The 23,469-nt window shown below is 38.3% G+C and overlaps 1 protein-coding gene across 6 annotated transcripts in view; it reads right to left on the bottom strand.

Moving 5' to 3' along the window:
- Positions 1 to 249: 249 nt before the first annotated feature.
- PRUNE2 (prune homolog 2 with BCH domain) overlaps positions 250 to 23,469 on the bottom strand; it is a 387,249-nt gene continuing 364,029 nt past the window's right edge. For 3 of the 6 annotated variants that reach the window (XM_067039592.1, XM_067039590.1, XM_067039594.1), the window contains 8 exons: positions 22,157 to 22,259; positions 21,377 to 21,508; positions 20,145 to 20,231; positions 15,809 to 15,907; positions 12,355 to 12,390; positions 11,769 to 11,807; positions 7,359 to 7,406; positions 1,002 to 1,212 (listed from right to left, as the gene is read on the bottom strand). In XM_067039592.1, coding sequence (XP_066895693.1) covers positions 1,182 to 1,212; positions 7,359 to 7,406; positions 11,769 to 11,807; positions 12,355 to 12,390; positions 15,809 to 15,907; positions 20,145 to 20,231; positions 21,377 to 21,508; positions 22,157 to 22,259 — 575 coding nt within the window. In that variant the 3' untranslated portion in view covers positions 1,002 to 1,181. Of the gene's footprint in view, positions 1,213 to 7,358; positions 7,407 to 11,768; positions 11,808 to 12,354; positions 12,391 to 15,808; positions 15,908 to 20,144; positions 20,232 to 21,376; positions 21,509 to 22,156; positions 22,260 to 23,469 lie in introns of all 6 variants that reach the window. The other 3 variants (XM_059071193.2, XM_067039591.1, XM_059071194.2) reach the window with 3 other exon arrangements.

A 23,469-nucleotide genomic window follows, 5' to 3' on the forward strand; every position in this document is an offset into this window, starting at 1 on the left:
GTGGCTGTGTTTCAGTAAAACTTTATTTATAGGGACTGAAATTTGTATAGTTTTCATGTGTCATGAAATATTAAAAACATTTTTTTTCTCAGCCCAAGGTGTGAAAACCATTCTTGACTCGAAGGCCACAGGGCAACAGGTAGGGGCGCTGGATTTACAAACCCCTCGCTCTGCTAGAGGCCCACGGGTTCTAAACCACATTCATGTTTTAAAGGGCATATGAAGACTTATAAAGGACTATTTTGCAAATGATAGTACAGACTCATGTTTAATTTGAAGCCTGTGATTAGTGTGTTAAAGCAGATTACTTTTTGTAATGCATGTGAGAGAGAAATTCAGATAACTGAATGTTACCAAATAACGAATTTCTGAGTGAGCCACCTTACATAGAACCCTTGGCACTTAAAGTGTAACTAAGTTAAACTAAGAACTAAGTTTATGGCTTGAAGCACAGACAGCTATCGGAAATGGGGACATTAATCCTTAAGTTTCTCAACGTGGAGGCTGGAGAAATGGTTTTGTAAAAAGACCAATTCACAGAAAACATGATGACCGATTTGATAACTAAAATAAAATTGATGTGAATTAGAAAGCCTGGCTTCCTTTAGAGATGTTAGAAGAGACGATTCACGGGGACAAGAACCAAGTAGGCACTTAGCTGACGTGGTGTCACAGCTGTGTCTACTTTATGGCTGTCTTAAGCAAGCTTAGGATTTTAAAGGTAGAAGTATGTGGGGACCACTTGCCTAGGGACTGTTGAGCCCTGTGTATTTTAAACCTGAAATGATCACCAAGGAGAAATCCAGCTAATCTATGGAAACAAATCCACTCACAATGAATAATGGACTGAAGTTATCTTAGTGGTCAACACCAGTCTAAGAGACGAAATACCACTGCACCAAGGGTTAATGAAATATTGAAATGGAAGGTCCTACTTTCTTGCTGAGGTTCAACTAAAATCTTGGAGGCACATAACTGGCAAAATAGGAAAATGCACATAATTTCATAAAACATGTTAAGAGCAAACAAGTTCCCTTATTGTTTTTCCCCTTAGAAATTTAGAATGGCACCAGGTAGTGCAAAGTGGGAAAAAAGTATCATCAGCCCTGTCTCTTCCAGGTAGATATGTTTCAACAGAACCACGAAGCAGAAAAGCATCCTCTTCTTCCAGCCATGGCCAACTAGGGCTTTTCTTTTAGCTTCAGATTAATACTTTGGAAAAAAAAGAAAAAAAGAAAAGAAATGAGAAACATGAGAAACTGAATAGAAACAGTAATGATTTGAGGAGGGCTGTGCTTGCTTTTTTTCCTCAAGGGACTTACTGAAAATAAATCATGCATGCTTCTTATACTAGACAAATCTGGTAAAACACAATCTTCCCTAGTTGCCAAGCCTCTCTTTAACATATGGAATCTGTTCACTTTTACCAAACTTTCTGGAAGCATTTTACGCCTTTCCAAACGATCTAGGGGGCAAAAGACTTGTGTGCAGGCTCCCTTTTAAGTGGATTGCGGTAAGGAATATTATTGCATTTTGGAAATCCACCTATTTTTTAGTAAATGGCCTTTCCTTGTGGGGCAAAAAAATGGTCTGCTTGAAATAAGGAACATCTGACAAGCACTAAATACTAAGAAGTAAACAATAAAACAACAATGGCAAAACCCCTCCAATATTAAAAAAAAATTTCCCATTATAAAAGAAACGCATGTTTGTTGTTTTTGAAAAATACAGAAAACTATGAAGAAAAATAAAATTTAAAAGTCACTTCTTGGGCCACCATCCAAAGAAAACCACCGTGGACCTTTTTTCATGCATAGCACCTTTGATTCCTCCCCCCACATGTTTTGTCTTGGAGTTTTAAAAATTTTATGTTAAATTCATCAAGAGTATGTTTCCAACATGTGAAAAGTTATAAACTTGCTACCATATGTATGACCTTGGAAACGTGAGGCTAAATGAAAGAAGCCAGACCCAAAGCCCATGTGCCATGTGACTGCATTGACAGGAAGCACCCAGAAGAGGAAGATATAGTCAAGAAGTAGGTTGGTGATTGCCAAGGACTTGGGGTCAGGGGAAATGGAGAGTGACGGGGGTTACTTTCTGAGGTGAGGAAAATGTTCTAAAATTGATTGTGGCGTTGGTTGTACAACTCAGTGACAATGCTGAGCCGCTGAACTGTGCAGTTTAAATGGGTGAATTCTATCTCAGTAAAGCTGTTATTTAAAAAGCACAAGTCAAAACCACAATGAGATACTACCTCACGCCCACCGGGATGGCTATTACCGAAAAAACAGAAAACAAAAGTGTTGGAGGAAAGGGAACCCTTGTGCACTGCTGGTGGGAATGTAAACTACTGCAGCCATTATGGGAGACAGTATGGAGGTGCCTCAAAAAATTAAAACTAGGACTACCATATGACTCAGCAATTCTACTTCTAGGTACATATCCAAAATAATTAAAAACAGGGACTCAAACAGATATTTTTGCACCCATGTTCACAGCAGCATCATTCACAATAGCTAGAAGGTGGAAGCCACCCAGGTGTCCATCGATGGATGAATGGATAACAAAAATGTGGTCTATACATACAATGAATATTAAGAAGGAAGGAAACTGACAGTTGCTACAACATGGATGAACCTTGAGGACATTAAGCCAAGTGAAATAAACCAGTCACAGAAAGATAAATATCATGTGATTCCACTTATATGAGGGCCCTAGAGCAGTCAAATTCAGACAGAAAGTAGAAGGGGGGTGGGGGGTTGGGAGCTGTGGTTTAATGGGGATGGATTTTTTAATTTTGCAAGATGAAAAAGTTCTAGAGATCGGTTGCCTAACAACGTGAATGTACTTAACATTACTGAACTGTACACTTAAAAATGGTTAAGACACTATTCAATACATTCTGTGTTAGGTGTATTTTACCATAATTTAGAAAAAAACGATAAACCGAGGGGGGCTGGCATTACTGTGGCCCACACGTCCCTCCCCGCAGGTAGAGGCCACCTTGCTCCGGAATCGCCTGTCATTTCCGTGACAGCACGTGCTTGGTTCTGTGTGCTTCTGCACCGTGTGTGTGAGGTGTCCATGGGTGTGAGGCACTCTCTTTCCCCTCTAGGTGACGCGTGAGGGACTCGCCAGCTGTGACTCCACTGCTTTCACTCTCACCCTCCAAAATTTTCTAAAGTCAAAGGATTTGCCTGAAAAGGGTGCCAACTACTTTAATGAGATGGATTCTTATATCCTAAGAAAAGCTTGTTGTAAATAATGTCTATTGAGTTTGGTAACCATAAGTTTGTTTTCTATGTCTGTGGGTCTATTTCTGTTTTGTATATAAGTTCATTTGTATCGGGTTTTTTTTTTTTTTTTTGATTCCACATATAAGTGATATCACATGACATTTGTCCTCTGTCTGGTTTACTTCACTGAGTATGATAATCTCCAGGTCAAGGGAAAATAATCTGAAAAAGAATATATATATACCATATATATATATATGTGATATATATATGACATATATATGTATACTGAATCACTGCTGTACACCTGAAAGTGACACAACATTGTAAATCAACTACACTTCAATGAAAAAAAAAAGATGGAAAAACAAAAGAATGTCCACTGAGTTCCCAAATATCTAGGGAATAAGCCTAAAATGACTTCGGGCCACTTGTGCCTCTCTTCCACCTCATGGGAATATATCACAACTTGCTGGCACCTACCAAAGAAGAGGGCTGCAGCCGGTGAACACTCAGAGGAAGAAAAACGCTTTGTTTGAAACTGGCAGTTTGGGAAGTATGTGCGGATTTTGCTTTGGTCTGCCCTCCCTCCCGAGCCTTAAGTCTGTATCCTGCAAAGGTTACTGTGCTTTGCTTGTGGAATCTGCAGCAGCTGAGCCCTGTTTATTCTCGCAGCTCTGCAAATAAAGCCAACCCATCCAGTTTACAGTAGTTAAGGAGGTATCCTTCCTTTGAAATACCCTCAGCAATTCTACCACTTCTTAGCTCTGGGGCCTTGGCCTAGTTACCTATCTTCTCTAAGTCTCCATTTCTGTATCTGTAAAGCAGAACAATCGTATCTCTCTCACGGCTTGCTAGAGATTAAGTCTAAAGTGTTTTCAATTGCACATAATGAGCACACAGTAAATGTCTATTATTAGTAGCAGTAATATTAGTACTAGTAGTAGAGTAGCAGTAGTAGCTCTGTGTCTTTTCTGAAATGGGAAAATCATCTCTCTGCTTAGAATAATCTTGTCTCCTTTGGGAGTTTTCAAATCCAGCCATGCTGTCAGGAGAGGCCAGGTTGTCATGGATATTAATCTCTATTTTATGCCCTCAAGGATCTGACTTATTTTCTTACCAGCAGGGTTTTACCATGGAGGTGTCTTCTTTTTACCCACTCTGACGCCTTCGATGTTTTAGATTAGATCTTTTTTCTAATATGCATTTTCAAAAGACCCTTCTTGACTTGTTTTTGCTTCAAAAATGGACCTCCAGCTGCAGTTATTCCCAAAAGAATGTATTAGGTTTGATTGATGATTGGATTTTTATTCTTACTCATATGGTGGTGGCTCAGTTTCTTTCGCAGACCAAGAAAATATGTATTACATTTGGGGCACAACATCTAAAAAGTGTGAATGTGGGTCAGAACACTTGAAATCATCTTGAAAAGTTTAAAGGGCACGGTCACTTTGTTTCATCACCTAGGCACCTGACAAAAATCTGAAAAAAACACACCATTTCGAAACACCTCATTTTTCCTACTGACTTTTTTGTAAACCTTTTCGGGTTTAATTTAACCCTTCAGCTTTTGGTAAACAAGAAGCTGAAAAGTTGAAATTTAATAACCCAGTTTATGGAAGGAGCAAGAGACAGTCCAAAGTGGATGATTTTTAAGTTAATACAGGACACCACACTGAAGATTAATTTCCGAGATAACAGTTGTGTTGTGAAACTAATGAAGCTATGGATGGTGCTACTAATTTAAGTCTCCCCGCATAGAACTACTTCTCCTGGATCATGTACACTTTTTCTGTGTGTAAGAATATAAAAAGTCATGTTGCAGTTTTAGGAGATGAATGAATAAATAAAATCCAAACCTGAGAGTGAAGGAGACAAGCACCTGGGGCTACTTTTAAAAATAGTATGCTTTTCGGAAAAAACTTATTTTTAATCAGACTTGAAATATGAAAGGAGTATTCCTCAGTGGGCAGATGGGCTTCACTTTCTAGAACTAATTTTCCAGTGAGACATAGTAGCTTTCTGCTAATTTCCTATAGGCTAGTTTGGCTTCTAACGTGTGTAAAACGAAGTTTCTTACAAAGCGTCTGACAATATTGTTTAATGATCAAAGGAAGCTCTCATGTTTTCTGTAGGAAGAGCAGAGAGATGGGCTTAACCTTCCTTCTCTTTCTGAGGAAAATGAGAGGCCATTACAGTATCAGCACACATCGCATTTTATTCTTGGCCTTAACTGAGCTCCTTGGAAGAGCCTTTGCCCATTTTGCAGTTGATCCATTTAATACTAGCTAGAGAAGGTGTAAAATGCTTCCACTCAGGAACCAGAAGGTAAACGAAGCCTGGTATTCTGATACTAAAGAAAGCCAGAAACCCAGGGCTGGAAGTCAGCAGAAAAAAATCTCGGCCACTCTGGCCCTCATCCCGTTTCACATCCTCCACACTGTGAGCGTGTGCCTGGTAAAGAAGAGCTTAGGAAAGAGAGGGCTGAAGAAAGCGGAAGCCCGGAGAGGAGTATTTTCTAAGAAGTGGGAAGTAACACTAACAATTAATTTGCAGCATCCCCCCACCCCCATGCCCAGCCCTGGAATGAACCCCAACAGAAGCAGTGTTTTGCCCTCTCCCCAGCCCAAACAGCCCTTTATACAGATGAGGAGCAAAACACACAAGGCAGGCAAAGGAGTGGGTAAGCCCGCAGATGTAGCAGCTGTAGGCTAGTGAGGGACATCCGTCCGCGCCGCTCGTTTACTGTGGGCATAGGGCTCTGCTCTAGGGGGCGCTGTTTTGTTGAGGGAGGGATGATTTGCATAAAGGATTAGATGGACTATAAGGGCCTGTGGTTTTTTTATTTTGCCGAATTTTCGCGTGGCAGTTTGCTTTAAGCAATTGCTGTCTTCATCTCAAAAAAGGTGGGACCAGTGTAACCTTCAGAAAAGTAGCTGCTCGATTTCAAAGGTCTCTTTTACAGTTTTTGTTCTTTGTGTACTTTTCAGTAAAGACCTTCTCTTTCAAGTTTTTGTTTATAAACTTCCTTAAACTGTAAGGTCACCATGGCAACTGCAGAGTAAGTGCACTGGGATTTTCCAGTACCCCTTCAGACCTCCTCCAGGGAAAGGAGGTCACAAGAGAACAAAATGTGACAATAGCAGATACATTTAAATGTGATCTTTGCCCCTCCTTCTGGATTCCTGTGAAGGACAAGGTTAAATTCTCCACAACTCAAACCCAATTAGGAGCCCCCGACTGGATGGCCAGATTCCCTGAGAGCATGATGGTGACCACAGTTTATTCCCTGAAACTGACCGGGACAATAAAGAACTCTATTTGTCTTAGGTGACAAATTTTGTCCTCCCCGGTGTTCTGTTAGATCAGAGGTTGAATACCCATTCCAGCATTAAGACCACCTCTGTGATTTCAAAACCACTGGCTCTGAAACTGCCCTGCAAAGGCTCCAGTCCCAGCTCTGGGCCATTCTTACAGCTGTACAAATTGGACTGGCCAGCTAATCTCTCTGTGCTGCTCTTATCTACAAAACGCACCTCATTGGCTTATTCTGAGGCTAAAAATCAGATAGTGTGCGTGCAGGTTTTTACATAGAACGTAGCACGTGGTAAGAACCCAGTACACGCTCAATTTTTATTTCTCACAGGATGAGACTAGATGGACTAGATCATTTCTAAAGTTCCATCCGGACTCAACTGCCTCTTGAATTTTCGAAACAAGGACGTTTTCTCTCCCATCCACCCAAATAAGTTCAAATGGAAGTCCCTACTTTCACTAATTAAAATATGAATGATGTAATTCAGAAAGCAGAGTTGCATGCCTCTTGCCCACATGCTTTTACATCTGGCTCAAATACTCATTTTCTCCTCACTTTCGGACTGGAAAAATAGAATGCCAAATGAAGACTTAGGTTTTCCTTAAGTCATCTAATGGTGATCATGAATGAGATGGTGTTAAGCTGGCACATTTCTCTTTAAGTTTCTAAATTCAGGAATAGAGAACATGAAAGCTGAACATCTAAACGGTGTTTACCCAATCCTCAATGTATTTTGTCTTTCAGAGCCCAGCCATACAACATAATAAGTAACCACACAGTTGTTATTGATGGTGAATTCTTACTCCTTCTCCATAGAAGACATTTCTGGGTCATTGTAAAGGCAGCTAGTTCTGAGTGCAAGGGGGGGGAAAGAAAAGGAAGCAGTAAACATTTTCTCCACTGTTACCACTTTGTAAACACGACAGATTTGGCCTTTTTAAACTGTTTAGTGTGGTACCATTGCTACTCCTGAACACATCTACACCTGAACAGATGATGAGGTTAAGCTCTGATTCTTTTACCATCAGTTTTGAAATATAGTAATTGCTTCTTTCTTTCTTTTTTTTTTTTTTTTTTTTCCTTTTTTCTTTTTGCGAACCTCTCACTGCTGTTGCCTCTCCCGCCGCGGAGCACAGGCTCCGGATGCGCAGGCTCAGCGGCCATGGCTCACGGGCCCAGCCGCTCCGTGGCATGTGGGATCCTCCCGGACCGGGGCACGAACCCGTGTCCCCTGCATCGGCAGGCAGACTCTCAACCACTGTGCTACCAGGGAAGCCCTAGTAATTGCTTCTGATTTAGAAACATAAAAGGAAGATTGAGAACTCCAAACACCTCCAGCGGTCTCTTCTGTCCTTGTTTTTTTTGTTTTTTCTTTTTCCTGACTTTTCAATCTATCTTATTCAGGGAACATTATATTGCAAATTTTTGTTTGTAACCCAAATAATATAATATTTTAGACACAAAGGACAATCCCTCTCATGCAGCCTGATATTATTTACATAGGAACACAGTTAACTTTCAGTTTTCACAACAACGAAGATTTTCCAAGACACTAAAAGAATGCCAGTTCCAGCTTGCTTTGGTGTTGTTACAGAAAAATACCTTACAGCTGATCTGTATTCAGGTCAAACAAGTGAGTCCTAACATTAACCTAAACTGATCGTGTCCAGAAAGAAAAATGTAACCATATAAAATAAGGAAACTTTTATTATGGTGTATGAATGTGTTTATGCTTTCTTGTGTAATATTATTAGCTGCTTTTGATATTCCATGTGATTCCTCTGTTAGCCAATTTCAAATTTGCTTTATATTAATTTACAATTAATACTTAACACTTCAACTGTTACTTGTTCCCCTCTGGTAAATATTTTATTGTTGGCAGACAAACGCTATTTAAAGAGATGCTGTGATCCTTTTTACATGCGAGAGTTCCTTTTGTAATGTGAATAATTTCACAAGTCAGGGTATCTATCTGCACATCAGAGGTTCGGTTATTAATGTTAGGTATTTTGTTGAAAATGGCAGAAGTCTGGCTCCCTGAGAAGGGCAGAGAGCTTTTTGCCCCTCTCCAGCTACCCTTCTCGCTGGCGGTGGTATTTTTATGGAGGATACCTGGCAACTCTAGTGAACAAGGACAGTCAGGAAAGTGTTGACAGTGTTCTAGAAAAACCTAGTAAAGCTGGAATGGAATCAAGGCAGGGCAGTCTTCCAAACCTAGCTTTGCTGCTTTTTAACTTTGCGTAATCCTTCCAAAGCAAACAGCAATTTGCAGTTCTCGTACTACTGTCACTCCAGAGGCGACAGACGGATTCTTTGCCGTTTTCAAAATAAGAACGGCTCTATAGATACAACTTATCCTTTGAAAGTATTTTCTTTCCTATATAAAACTAAAAGTTTAAGGAAAAAATAAGGCAGGCTGAGGAAATTGCCTTCTGAAAGTCAGTTAGAGGTGGAGGTGGTATGTGTGTGTATATGTATGTGGAGAGAGGGTGAATGTTTAAAAACACTGGTGGGACTAAAAACAGATAGGCTTTGTTGCCTGACAGGGTATGTGTTTGCTTTTGTTAGAACCAGCCTGAAGCGTTCTAGTTAAGGTCGTGTGGAAAGTCGGGGGCATTTGTTCATGAAAGGAACCTGGTTTTTCTGGCTTCTAGAATCTAACCATAGATCTGCAGTGGTTTATGTTTTCTGAACCTCAAATCATCCTCTACAGTCTGTCCAAGGGTTGGGGGACCACTTCAGAGGCTGAAAGGTAGTCAAGAAGATGTAGCTAGCATGCCAAAACGGAAGGATTCTGAGGGATTTCAATCATCGGTGGGGTCAACAGAGTAAAATTCTTTCTCCTTCCACGTTTTCAGATGTGCAGATCTATCTCATTGCCTCATCTCTGTAATGTCACCATCAGAAAAAATAGGATCAATTGGAGGAGAATTTAGACAGGTGGCTTCCTCACTGAATCCAAAACAAGAGCATAGATCTCCTGGGACAAATCTAATTATTTTTATTCAGCCATTTACTTTAAGACAGTGATTCTCAAAGCAAGGTACCGAGACTGGCAGTATTAGCATTACTGGGAACTTGTTAGAAATACAGATTCTCAGGCCTGCCGAATCAGAAACCTTGAGGGCGAGGCCCAGGACACTTGTGTTTTAACAAGTGTTCCAGGTGATTCTGATGCATCGTTAAGATTGAGAACCACTGCCTCACAGCAATGATCTTAGTCTTATGCACATTCACCAATTCATGCACCAGAAATTTACTGAGCATCTAGTATGTACTAGGCATGAGCTTGGTGCTTCCTTTAGGAAGGAGACCAAGACATCTCAGGACCACCCAAGACCATTTAGATATCGGGGGAGAGGGTCTGTGGCAGTAGATTAGTGAACAAAATGAAGAATTTGAGAGAAAAAAAGAGAGAGCTACACAACTAAACCAAAAATGATAAATGTTTTCCTATGGTAGCTAAGCAGGAAGAGTAGAAATATGGAGGGAAAATATCTATTGAAGGAGGCAAGATTTTATTGTAATGAAAGTACATGACTAGGACTCTATAGTGGGTTTGGCTGGAAAATTATTGATGCTCTTTCCTCACCTTTTGTCTTGAAGACAGCTCCTTAATTTCATAAATACGTTATCCTAAAAAAATGAGTACGAAAGGGAAACTAATTGCTAGCTCTCTTTGTAGGGAAAGCTCATGACTGCAATTTGCGCAAAGATAACTGCTGAAGGTACATTATGCCAACTTTCGGTTCCTTGATTCCTAATATCTTCCTTCTTTCCACAACTTCTTGTTTTCAACAGTTGAGTTATAGACTAAGAAGATTCTGTTAGAGTAAAAATTTGTGTAATTTTGAGTATTGTTAGTCTCAATGAGTGTCAGTTACCTTGAAAGGAAACTAGAGGGTAGGAATATTTAACAGTAAACTATTCTAATGCTAAACTTTCTAAAGCAAAAATCTTTCCTTGAGTTCTTAAACCCAAAAGATCCACACTATAGGCAAATAATTGTACAGATTACCTGCTGTAAAAATGTGCTGTAGGAAAAAAATATCTAAATGGATTGCATTCATGAAGAATTGGCATTTACACCTACACCTACGCAGGTAAAGCTTCACTAATTTAGATCTTACTTATTCAGAATTTGTAGCTGTTTGGACATTGTCCAGGCTTTCTGCTTTTGCAATATCTATTGAAACAGGAACGGGTTATAAAAATTAACAGTGTAAGCAACATTTGAAATGGAGAAGCTTAATACAGCAAATATTCTTGTCTAGATTTCACGTAAAGTGTCAGAGAAATTATCTGTGACCGGGAAATAAGAAAAGGAAATTAATGGTTGTTCTTTAAAAGCAGTGCTGAGTTGACTTTCGATTGATCTTACAACTCTGTAGAGGCAGATGTTAACTTGTAGATTTTTATTGAGCAGAGATGCAAGTAATTTCTGTCCAGTGAAAAAGATAACCCTAAGGTTACAGTTTATTGCCCTGTTGAACATTAATCAGTTTTGTCTCTAAACCAATATTTTTATCCTAATGTTCCTTTATAAACTGCCTATAGATGTCTAGCTTTTCAAATGCTCTTTGAACTGTTTTAACAGCTTACTGGTTCCTTCATTAAATAATTAGTTGAGTAAAATCATTGGCATGTATTCATTTTATATTTGCATTAAAGTTATGATTTTGCTGTTTTGAAAACTATAATAGCAATATTTTTTTATTCATCCAAATAGCTCAGAAGCTGTTAGTTAAGCTGTATTTGCCAGTCACTAAATAAGGTGTTTTTAAAACATCTTGGGAATTCGTGAATTTGATTCTACAAAACTATTGCAAAATTCAACTTGCCATCATTTTTCTGCATTAGTATGAATTGGTGAGGTTTATTGCCTCAATATAGCCAAGCGATCATCTGGATGTTATACTATGTGTGGCAATGCCTGTGATGTGTTTCTTTTGTTGTAGTGCCTAAAATTGCATGTATATATTTTAAAAGAAATTAAACAACAGTAACAAGATGACCAAGATAACCAAGATCATGGTGGGGGGGGGGGGGGCAAATAGATTGTAGTATAAATAACATGGAACAAAGGAAACTTTTAAAGGGCAGCATTATTGTCAGGATGCAAGAATAAAACACCAGGCATGCAGGTTCTCCCAATTCATTCCTGAAATGCAAGCCAACATCACTGCCAGCTGCTGAATGGAAACCAGTCTTACTTAGCTGCTTCTGATGCTTCCCTCAGTTCTTCATCCAGTCTGCATGAGCAAAAATTAGCAGTGTAGAAAAGAAACAAAAAAGAAGCAAGCAGAGCGTGAGAAGAGTCACCCAGCAAAGCAGAGCCAGACATAAGTGGAGCGTATGTGCTTTTAAAAACCAACCTTTGGAGCACTGAGACACATTCCTTCAATTAAATATGGTGTTTTAAGAACTCCAATTCAACGTTTATGTACGTTTCTTTGCAAAGTCCTTCATAAAGATGATAGATATAAACGTTGCAAGAAAACTGGCAACATGCTGGCTGAATAAAGCTGGAAACAGCCATAGCAGTTGTTGGGGACAGTTAAAGTTAGCTTGCAGCCTGGGCCAAGTCAGGGACGTATCTGGTTTAGTAGGTTTCAGTTGCAAATTAGGTTGACCTCAACAGCTTTCTTTACACACAAGACAAAGACCGGAAATGATATACTACAAGGGACTGATACGAGGACCTCTTGCTCTGATAGCGTGTTGAGGTCACCCACAAGTAAGACACTGGTGTACACACACAGAGGACCCAGCGTGAATTGTAGATCAGGAGACTTTTACCTCACACTTCTCTTATAAGATCTCTCTTCATCGTACCTTACAGGATAAAAAATGAATGCAGTGAGGAAAACGAGCAGACAGATGGAAAAAAATGACAGGTCAGTGTTTTACAGAACAGTCAAAACATGAGAGGAAAAGCCTACCCAAAGAGTAATCAAATTGCCTTTGGGGAGAAATCTTTTTTAAATTAGATATAGTCAAAGATTTTGAATTTATGATTATATATAGCCAATCCTCATGATTTGCAGATTCCGTGTTTGCAAATTTGTCTACTTGCTAAACCATAGTTGCAGCCTCTAAAGCAGTACTTACGGCACTTTCATGGTCACTTGTGGACGTTCACAGAATGACCAGAAATTTGAGTCACCTGACCTGTGGGTTCCCAGCTGATGTGGAACTAGGCGAGGCTCTGCCTTCTCGTCTCAGCTCTTTTGCTGCAAACAAGTAGGCTTTTTACAGTCTCTGAAGTGTCCTGTTTTTCTCATTTTTGTGCTTTTTGCTGGCGATCTCTTTCTTTAGTAAAAATGTTCCCCAAACATTGTGCTTAAGTACCATCTAGTATTCCTAAGCACAGGGAGGCTATGATGTGCCTTAGGGAAGGATATATGTGTGTTAGATAAGCTTTATTCAGGCACAAGTTACAGTGCTGTTGGCCCTGAGTTCAATGTTAGTGAATCAACAGTACAGATCAAATAAAGTATCTTTAAACAGAAACACAATAAAACAAGGTTATATATTAATTGGTAAATGAGATTGTTGTGACTGAGTACTCACAGAAACTCAGCCCTGTATTCCCCCTAGAAACAACGGTTCAGTACTTTATTCAAATCTTGTAAGAACATCACTGCCACATAATAAGAATCGCCTGTAATCAGTGATTATAAATCTGATTCCAGATTGGGCTCATTTTTCTTTCATTTAAGCCCTTTGATGACAGGCTCCATCCCAGCTGAATATTGGTCTTGGGATTGGATGAGATCAGACCCTCTGAATGCTATTGTGTCACGGGAAGGAGCTTGTTATCAATTTGAAAATGGCATAATATGAAAATGAGGCAATGAGGGTCAGTCACAGAAATGCGAGAAAGGACATCCAGAGGAGATGGATTACAAAAGACAGGAGAGATCAATCATGGACACATGGGGAGGGCGTGCATGGTTGTAAATTTCTTCCTCCAGAAGAAACTCTTTCCAAACGAAGCCCTTCCTCCCAAAGAAACTTTTCCCAAATGGAGCCCTTGAAAACTGACAGGTGTAGATGAATGAAAATCTCCTCCGGCATGTTTAACTTCTCAACAACTAAACGTCCCTCTATGAATAGCAAGTCTCTAAAAGCAACACAATTTCAATAAATAACATTCTGGATTGCCAACTTTGTGCCAGGCTTCCTCAGTGCTTTAGGTACATTGTTCTCATTCAGTCCTCAGGACCTTTCCATTGCTCCTTACGTTCTCATTTTAAAGATGCTGAAGCTGAGATTCAGAGTTGTTGTTTTTTTTTAAAATTATTTATTTTATTTTTGGCTGTGTTGGGTCTGTTGCTGCACACAGGCTCTCTCTAGTTGCAGTGAGCGGGGGCTACTCTTCGTTGCTGTGTGTGGGCTTCTCATTGCAGTGGCTTCTCGTTGCAGAGCACGGGCTCTAGGTGCACAGGCTTCAGTAGTTGTGTCTCGTGGGCTCTAGAGTGCAGGCTCAGTAGTTGTGGCGCACGGGCTTAGTTGCTCCGCGAATGTGGGATCTTCCCGGACCAGGGCTCGAACCCGTGTCCCCTGCATTGGCAGGCGGATTCTTAACCACTGCGCCACCAGGGAAGCCCTGACTCGGTGTTTTAAATAGGTTTCCTGAAGTCTCAGAGAGGCAGGTGGGAAGGTTCAAACCTAATGCTAAGCCTCCAAAGCCCACTCTTCTCTTTTTCCACTTGCCACACCGGGGAAGCACTGCCATGTTTACCTAGAAAATGTCCAGTGCTCATTTCCACTTGACGAGGGAAGGTCCTTGTCATCTTTTGCAAAGGGAGACAGCATTATAGGAGGTGGGTGCTCCAGTACTTTTACATTTAAAGACTAGGAGTGGGTTTTGGAGATGGGGGTCCCTTTTTTGAGGCAGCAGGCTAGAGCTAGAAGGTGTGCTGGTTTCGGGACTCTCTGAAGCTAGTGAGGATTAAAGCCACCATTAGGAGCTTATGAACACTCTGCTTGATTCAGCTGAGCTAACTGGCAGTTCTCAACCCAATCGCTATCCTCTGTTCTTACCTGATATTGGAATGCCGGAAAACCAAATGCAGCTGCTTCTGAGCTTTGACTTTAGATGGTTTTTTTAAGGGAGGTAAAGAAATCTGCTAGAAAAGGGCACGGGCATTGTGGTGCCAGGCTGACCTGGATTTGAATTCTTGTTCCATCTCTTCCTTGTTCCTACTTATACTTTGCATAAGTAACGTCCCCTTCCTAAGTTGTCTTCCTTATCTGTAAACGGAGGTTTACTGTGGGGATTAAATAATAGATACAAATAGAGCACTTCTATGCCTAGCACAGCAGAGACACATTAGAGACTTTTCCTTCCAATTTCTGTGCCCTTTTTTTTTTTTTTAAAGTGAGGGGACTCTTTTTTTGGAAGCCCAAATTGGGAGGTCACTTTTGCTCTCCATCTTATGGAGGAAGATGGGGTATCCTTGACTGTTTTCTCTTGAGCTGATGGTTAGATTCCTCCCAGTTTTAATCACACAGAAAGCTAGTGAATCAGACATAGTGAAAGAAAAACATGATGGACAGTAAACAATAGCTCTTTTGCAACAATGAACCAGTTAGGAGGGTTCATTCTCCAGCATCATGTTTTTAAGTCCCAGCTCCAAGCAGTTGTTCGGTTAACTTTTTATTTTTATTATTTTTGCAGCCTAATCCTACAACCTTCAGTATCCATACTTTCTTCCCACAGGCTTTACCCTGTACTGAGTAAGGAGGTCATTCCTAACTGCACCAGCCACCACTCTGCTTTATCTTTCACCTGAAGGGAACCATGAAGAAAAAGGACTGAGAAGAAAACAGAGAAAGGGTAACTGTTTTCTCTTTTCCTAGGGTCAAGCAGATAAGTTACTTTATGTAAGGCAGTGAAGAAATCCAGGCTATGCACAAAACATACTGGGTCTGTGTGGCATGGAAGACACAAGTAACAAATATGCTGATTAATGTTAAATTCATGCTTTCTCCAAAATGGTAGTAAATTCAATATAAAAATGAGGAAATTTCAATAACACCAATAGAAGATTATGTGAGAGAAGATCTGAAAGAACAGTTATCGCTGGGTTATAAGAAAGGAAAATATTTATTGGAGAATATTTAATATTCGTTTTAAATATAAGGTAGTGCCATTTCCCCATATTTTATAAATGAGTTATTTTCTAGTCTCCTTCTCCAGACATGCAATATTTCTTACCAAATCTTCAAAACCATCAGGACTTACTTGATGATGCTCTCTGGAATATGGATGCAATCCATTGGGATCAGCCCACTGAGTTCTGATAAGCTACTGACGTATTTAATTTTACTGCTGAACTTTGAACTAGAAAAAAGAAAAAAGATATCAGTCGCTTCTCCATCCCTTCTCAGGCTGCTGCCTCTTCTTGAAAATTCTTATCACCTTGTCCCAGCACTCTTACTAAGAAGAATGGCTATATTATTTGAGTAGCTACTATGTGCCAGACACTGTTTTAACTGGTTTATATATATTAACTTTTATTTCCTATGATTGATAGCCTAATGAGGTAGATACTATTATTGTTCTCTTTTTAAAGATAAGGAAAATTAAAACATAGGGCGTTAAGTGTTTGCCCAGATTTCACCTTCAGTAAGTGGCAAAGCCTAGATTTAAACCCGGGCACGCTGACTGCAGGGTCCACACATTGCATGGCCTCCTGGTGGTTCCTGCCACTCTGAATTGTCATTGGTTTAAGGTTTGTTTCCCTTTGTTTGCTTGTTTGTTTTTAGCAAACAAAAATCTTGTCATTAGTTCTTTCAGAATCTACCACGGTCGATATATTTTTAAAATATATATAAACTTGTTTTCCTCTTATTTTTTTAGTTGTACTTTTATTTTAAATATATACATACTTTTTAAAGTTTTAAATCTTGAAAGGTCATTCCAGATGAACCAATGTTCAAAAAACAATGTTCCAATAATCGGATTTCAATGACAGATGGCTTTCATCTCAATGTTGTCATTTTAGATGTGTGTAAATGCATAGAAAACAACTTGCAAGGAGACCCCTGAACTTACCTCTGGGGAAGGGGGGTGGGTTGGGTACAAGAGTCAGTAGTTGCTGAAGGAAGAACTTGGTCTTTATAATGATTGGATGTTTTATAAGAAGAAGGCATTTTTGTATTGTTAGTGTAATAGCAAGCTAATTCTAAAAAATATATCATTCCACTTGAAAGGGAATTTGATCAAGCATCAAACTTTCTTGAATGTTCTCCAATGAAAGGACCTCCCCAGTCTACTGGGAGGATGCTGCGCCATCTGCCAACTGTACTGTCTTCTGTTCAACTACTGTGTATTCTAATAGGAAGTCTCTTCAAGGTCAGTTCTCCATACATCTATCTTTCACATTTTACTCGAAGTTTTGACCCTGGGCCACTGGCTGTGACTTGTGAACAAGCTTCATCTCCCAAAAGTCACTGCTAGTCCTCCTGATCAGCCTTGGGTGAACACACACGACCAACAATATGCTACCTTAGGCCACTTCCTTCCTCCAGAGTTTTCAATCTAAATTCAGGTTTTGATAAAAGATGGAGGGGGTGGAATAAAAAGGCAGGAGAAGTTAGTTATGCAAGGGGGGACACCTCCACACTGGAATGTACAGTTCTCTAAACATGCCTGGTGTATGGTACCTCCTTCTTGGTGTGTTGGTACCTGCTGTTCCCTCTACCTGGCTTTAGCTAGCCAATGCTATTAGTCTTCGAAACTCAACTTGAGGGCACATTCTTCTGGAAAGCCTCTCTTGATGCAGACTCTCAGCCTTCACACTGCACCTGTTACCTTAAAACTCACACTCACCGTGAGTTATCAGCCCCCATTGTGCTTCCTTTGTACCCTGTATTATAACTGTTTTCTAGTCTGCCTATGTCAGCTGCCAGGCTGTGAACTCCTTGAGGACAGCAATTGAGCTATTTAATTTCTCAGCCTCCAGCACCTAACCCAATGCTTGACACAGACAAACAATTCATTTTAAAAAAAGGAATTTGAGGGGGGAGAGAAAAATTAGGAGTATGGGATTAGCAGATACAAACTACTATATATATAAAATAGATAAACAACAAGGTCCTACTGTGTAACACAGGGAACTATATTCAATATCCTGCAATAAACCATAATGGAAATATGATATATATTCTTTTTCATATTCAGTTTTATATATAAATATATATATATATATAAAACTGAATCACTTCACTGTACACCAGAAACTAACACAACATTGTAAATGAGTTATACTTCAATTTAAAAAATACATGAATTAAAAAAAAAACTTGCCATATACCTCTATCATAGGTGTTAGCCTTTAGCAGTGAAAAGACCTATAATACATTTTAGTGACTTCTTTTTTTCCAGTTCAAAAAATTGATGACACTGATGTAGACTGATTTTCAGAGAGATATTTAAAGAGGGTCTTACATGATGAAATTGTAGAACACAGTGTTTAAGTACTTGAAACATGTGTTCTTTAGAATTACGCAGACATTGGGTTCAAAGCCTGAATCTATCATTTCTTGGCTGTGTTACCTTAGACCTGGGGTTGGCAAACCATGGCCCATGGGCCAAAGCCAGTGTATGATTTTTTTTTTTTTTTTGCATCCTTGAGCTATGACTGGTTTTTACATTTTTTAAATGGTTGAAAAATGATCAAAAGAAGAATATTGTGTGACATGTAAAAGACTTCAGAAAATTCAATTTCAGTATTCATAAATCAAGTTTTATTGGAACACAGCCATACTTATTTATTTACATATTGTCTATAGCTGCTTTTACCCTACCATGGGAGAGCTGAGTGGCTGTGATTGAGACTGTATGGCCTATAACATTTAAAATATTTAATATCTGATCCTTTACAGAATGGATTTGCTGGCTTCTGCTTTAGACAATTTATTTGACCTCACTGAACCTCAGGGTTTTTTCCTATATAACAGAAATAGTAAGCAGCACCTCCTTCAGAGGACTGTCGTTAGGGTTAAATAAAATAATGCAAGTAAGCACTCAGTAAAGGTAGGCCATTAGTGATTTACCACAACACTACGTGCTATAAGTTTATTATTTTTGTTGTAATTATTATTATTATCTTGAAACGCCCTTCAATAAATGTTGACTTACAATCTGTTTTCAGTACTCTTACCGTAACAAGTATTTATCAGGAAGAAATACATTTGTTTTATAATAAGAGCTGAACTATTAAATAAACATCAGTGAATCAATATCAATTCTAATGTTTGCTTTTTTACCCATTAAAGTTTATATAAGCTCTTCCTACTCCCGTCAAAGCATTTTCTGCTAATCTTAAAATAAGTGGCTTTTTGTACGTCTTAAAAGCTCATATTATTTTTTAAAGTAATATAACATGGTATGGTAAAGAAATCTTTGCCAGAGGAAAACTAGGTTGAATCCTGCTACTGCTCAGTTTTTGGAAGTAGGGGATGGGAATGCTAAATAAATAAGTGAACACGGAACAAAAAAGGTGGACTCTGGAAGGCACAGTAAAATCTATGTAAAAAAAATATAAAGAATTTTAACCTTTAATTGTTTTCTCCAGAAGTGAAGTGATCAGAATTTTTCTTAGGGATTCATTAATAACTTTGAGATGGAAAAATTTCAATTTATCTGATTGTTATCCTGACGTTAGGGAAGACATTGTTCTAGTTAGCTGAAGTATAGTTGATTCACAATATTGTATTAGTTTCAGGCATACAACATAGTGATTCAATATTTTTATAGACTATATTCCACTGAAGTTATTATAAAATGTCGGCTGTATTCCCTGTGCTGTATAATATATGCTTGTAGCTTATTTATTTTATACCTAGTAGTTTGTACCTCTTAATTCCATACCGCTATCTTGCCCCTCCCTATTATATTTTTTAAAGCTTTCTAGAAAACCTGTACTGTCCCTTTCATTTAACTGTCTCATTCGTACTATATAAAAGGCATATCTTACTTTTCATCACTGAAATGTAAGGTTATACAGCATCTAACACAGAATAGATGATAAACAAATATTTACTGGTTTGAAGTGAATTTAAACCAAGAAGCCTTATGGATAATCAAAACAAAGCTCTCAAAATGGCTGCTCAGACTCTTTACCTACCTTTGGTAACCTACATGGGATTTGTTCAGAAGAAACTGAACAATTAAGACAAGACCTGGCTTCTGTTTCTGTCCCTGGTGTGTCTTTATTTTCCATTGTTATGTTACTGTACCTCTTTGATTCTCTACAATATACCATATATTACTTTAAAAGTGCTATCTGTTCCCTTTTGTAATATGGCATAGAAACCTCACTATTTTATCTTCTGTGTTTACAGCAAGCAGTATAAAAGTCATGTTTTATAATTATGGGGGAAAAATATTCACTGTGAAAATATGCTCACTCTTAATTAGAGTCTCCTTCTGGGTAGTCCAAAGTATATTTTCAGGAAAGGCAGAGGCAAACATATTTTCCTACTCTCTTGGTTTATGAATTTTTGTTTAGAAGACAATGGATACATATTTTTAAAAAGTAGTACGTTTACTTTTACTACAATAATGACCATACCTTATAAAAGGTCGTGTAATTGCAAGGATTGTTCTGATGAACCAAGATGGATGAACAATGATGAATGATTTTAAGTTCTTCCGCAACCTATTGTGAAAAAGAAAAAAAAATTACTCATAACCTATTTTGAGTGGGAGTTAAAAAAGAAAGTATATCCCCAAATAAGAATATATATATATGATATTAGGGAATTCTATGTAAGTTACTGTTATCTGGTAGGAAGGTATAGAATGCCATGATCAATAAAACAAATGCCTTTTGAGATATAATCTGAAACATGCATAATTCAAACCTCATTTTCCCATAAGAATAAATGTAAAATAGAATTTTTATATTCTTGGAGTGCATAAATCTATAACCATATGGCATGTTTTTGTTTAACAATGTTTTTCATTTTTGTCAGCATTATTTTTACTATTTTGAAATGAATACACTCTTACTAGCAACTTAGCCAATTTGTTCTACTGAGCCTGGGTTTTTTCTTCTGTAGAGTGAAAATGGTAACAGTATATCATGTGGTTGTTTGGCCTTCAGATAATCATTTTAACATTTTGTACATTCAGGCATATTTTTCAGCATTAGCAATGCTACTTTATGTATGTTTAGATGATTAATGGATTTTAGTTACTATAACAGGACACTCACATGTTGCTTTACAGGGAGCCACATCTGAGGGGAAGCCACACATATGGAAGACATCATAAATTTGTATGCTTATTATGACAATTTTCCTGTAGATGGCAATAACGTGTTTGGTTCTAATAAAACCAGTAAGGAAAGAAGTGATGTATCTTGAGGAAGGGGCACACAAAGGCACCATATGGGCCAGAATTAACAGTGAATATTGAAATCAGAGCACTAGGATTGCCTAAGTCACAACAGTCCTAGTGCACAAAAATGGCCGCAAGGTTACATGATACTAGTAAAGAATCATGGACTTTGGCTTATCAGCTCAAATTGCACCTCCATATGGCAACAGCATATGCGTACTTTAAAATACTTGTTGCCAAGTTTGAGATTACAACATTTAACAAAATCTGGGGAAGATCTGCTTTATTTCAAATTTGGGGCATCAAGTGACACTTATTAATATTTTTATAATTTATTATCTCAAATCAGCATTAATTCAATGTTCCTAAATTATGATTGCATCTTTGGTAAATTACAAGGTCACTGGAGATGGGAGTCACTGAGGAAGTCAAAATAGTGATTAGATAATGGAGCCCACATACCGTCTGTCAATCATCTGGTAGCATTTCTTCATCCAGCCTAGCCCTGGCATCTTCCGTCTTGGGGTTGCACCATTCAGGTACACAATCATATAGTCTTCAGCTACCATCAACTCTAATGTACTTATTACATATCTGATCACAGGAAGAAAGATAAGTGTTTTCAGTTCCTACATGAAAGAGTTCATCTTATTTCACCATAATTATATAACATTTAAATTACAGGGTGCATGACATTTAAGAATGGTTGCACATATTCCCTCTTCATTTTGAGAAGAATGCAGTTACCTAAGATCACTTCTCTGAGAGTATTACTCATTTATTTGCACAGTTATCTTTTTTCATTTTTTTTAAAAATGCAGGTACACTTGACAAATGTGTAGGTTAGAAACCTGACTTTCAAAAATGTCAGCAATGTTATTATATACTAAGGGCAAGTCAGATTAAATAAAGACAGATATAAATGAAGTCAGGTTATCATCAGTTGGCTAAAAACATGTTATCAGAGAACAAAAATAATACTTCACCCAAAGGAAATGTTACAGAATTTTAAAATGCAGACCAGACTGTGTTCATTTTGTTTTCAATTCACTCTACAGACAAAACAGCTCCTCTAAAGCTTTTGGTCTCTTGAGCAACTTGCCTTGACACAGATTTCATCAACTTTTAATCAAAGGCTTAGAATAGTCTACATCATCTATTTCCTTTTATTAAAGATGCTCTATCTGCTATCGCATGCCCACAGACATTAACTGAAAACATTTTGTTGTAAATATCACTCACAGGAAAAGATTTTCCATGACATAGTGGTAATCTGCCCGACTGCTGTCTGGCAGAAAACAGGCAGCAAACACAATGATGGCATTTAGGCCATCCCCGTAGTATCCTAGAGGACAAACAAAATGATATTTGTAACCAACTGAAAGCTCTTAACAAGATAATATTTAACCTAAAGGATAAATCTGGAAGGCTTGGCAAGAGTGTGTATGTGGATGTATTAGGTACATCTTTAAATGAGTATTATATAGACTATTCTTCTATAAGTATATACACATATAATTATCTTACAGTGGTTAAGATGTAAGTTATATAGATTCTTAAATAGTGTGAATATATTTGCATATATAGGGTGTCCATGTATTATGGATGATTATATGTGTTGTACATAGTCATAAGTGTGTTAGAAGTATTCAATTTATCAAAGGATAGTGGGGCAACACTTTTTGACTTAAGAGCTTCTAATTTATATAATAAAAAAGCTAATTTATATAACGCTCGCTCTTTTAATGGCTAAGAAAGAGGTTCTCTTTGATCCTCTTTAGTTCATCCTAGTTGTAGCAAGCCTGTGTTCCTTGAAAGCCCATCTTTGAAATTCATGGCAAGGGTTGGTCAGGTCTTCACAGGTTTGTCTCTGGAATCTCAATGTACTGTATTTTTATTTTTTAATATCCCTTTTTAAACATTTGTGATTTGTGTCATATAACATAGTTCTGGACTTCAGAAACATTAAAGAGATTTCCTCAAAGCTTTGAATAGGAGGGCAGGACACACCCTCAAGCCTGATCAGAACTCAGTGTGTTTCATTTTTTCAGAACTCTAAATACCCCTCTGGTGATTACAAGGCAGTAAAATACTGGCTGGATATAGATTTGGATGGGCTTAACTCTTGAAAAGCAGTTTAATAAGATGTTCTCTACAAGGATAGAGAGTATGACTCTACCACAAAAGAGGTGGGGGAAGAAAGTGATACCAACTACAAATAGATCAAATTATGGGTTTGCATGTATTACTAATTTGAGGTTGCTGTAGACAGTGTTTATGCTACATATCTTAGAAGATGCTACCTACATAAGTATATACCTGATGCAACACATATTTGCAAAACAGGATTGCAGTAGCTTCCCTCTGGATTTTTTGCTTTAGTCCCATCTTTTCCGAAATGTCGGTATTTACTAACTTTTTTTTTAGAATGTGGTATGAAGGAAAACGGCAGAAGGAGATATATAAGAAGTGTTTGTTCCACAAACAGTTTCATTTAGGCACAGCCATAACTGAAGAGACATCCTCAAAGGATAGGATTAGTGTCACTAAGCCAC

Source organism: Kogia breviceps, chromosome 8, assembly GCF_026419965.1.
Source record: "Kogia breviceps isolate mKogBre1 chromosome 8, mKogBre1 haplotype 1, whole genome shotgun sequence".
Classification (NCBI taxonomy): domain Eukaryota; kingdom Metazoa; phylum Chordata; class Mammalia; order Artiodactyla; family Physeteridae; genus Kogia; species Kogia breviceps.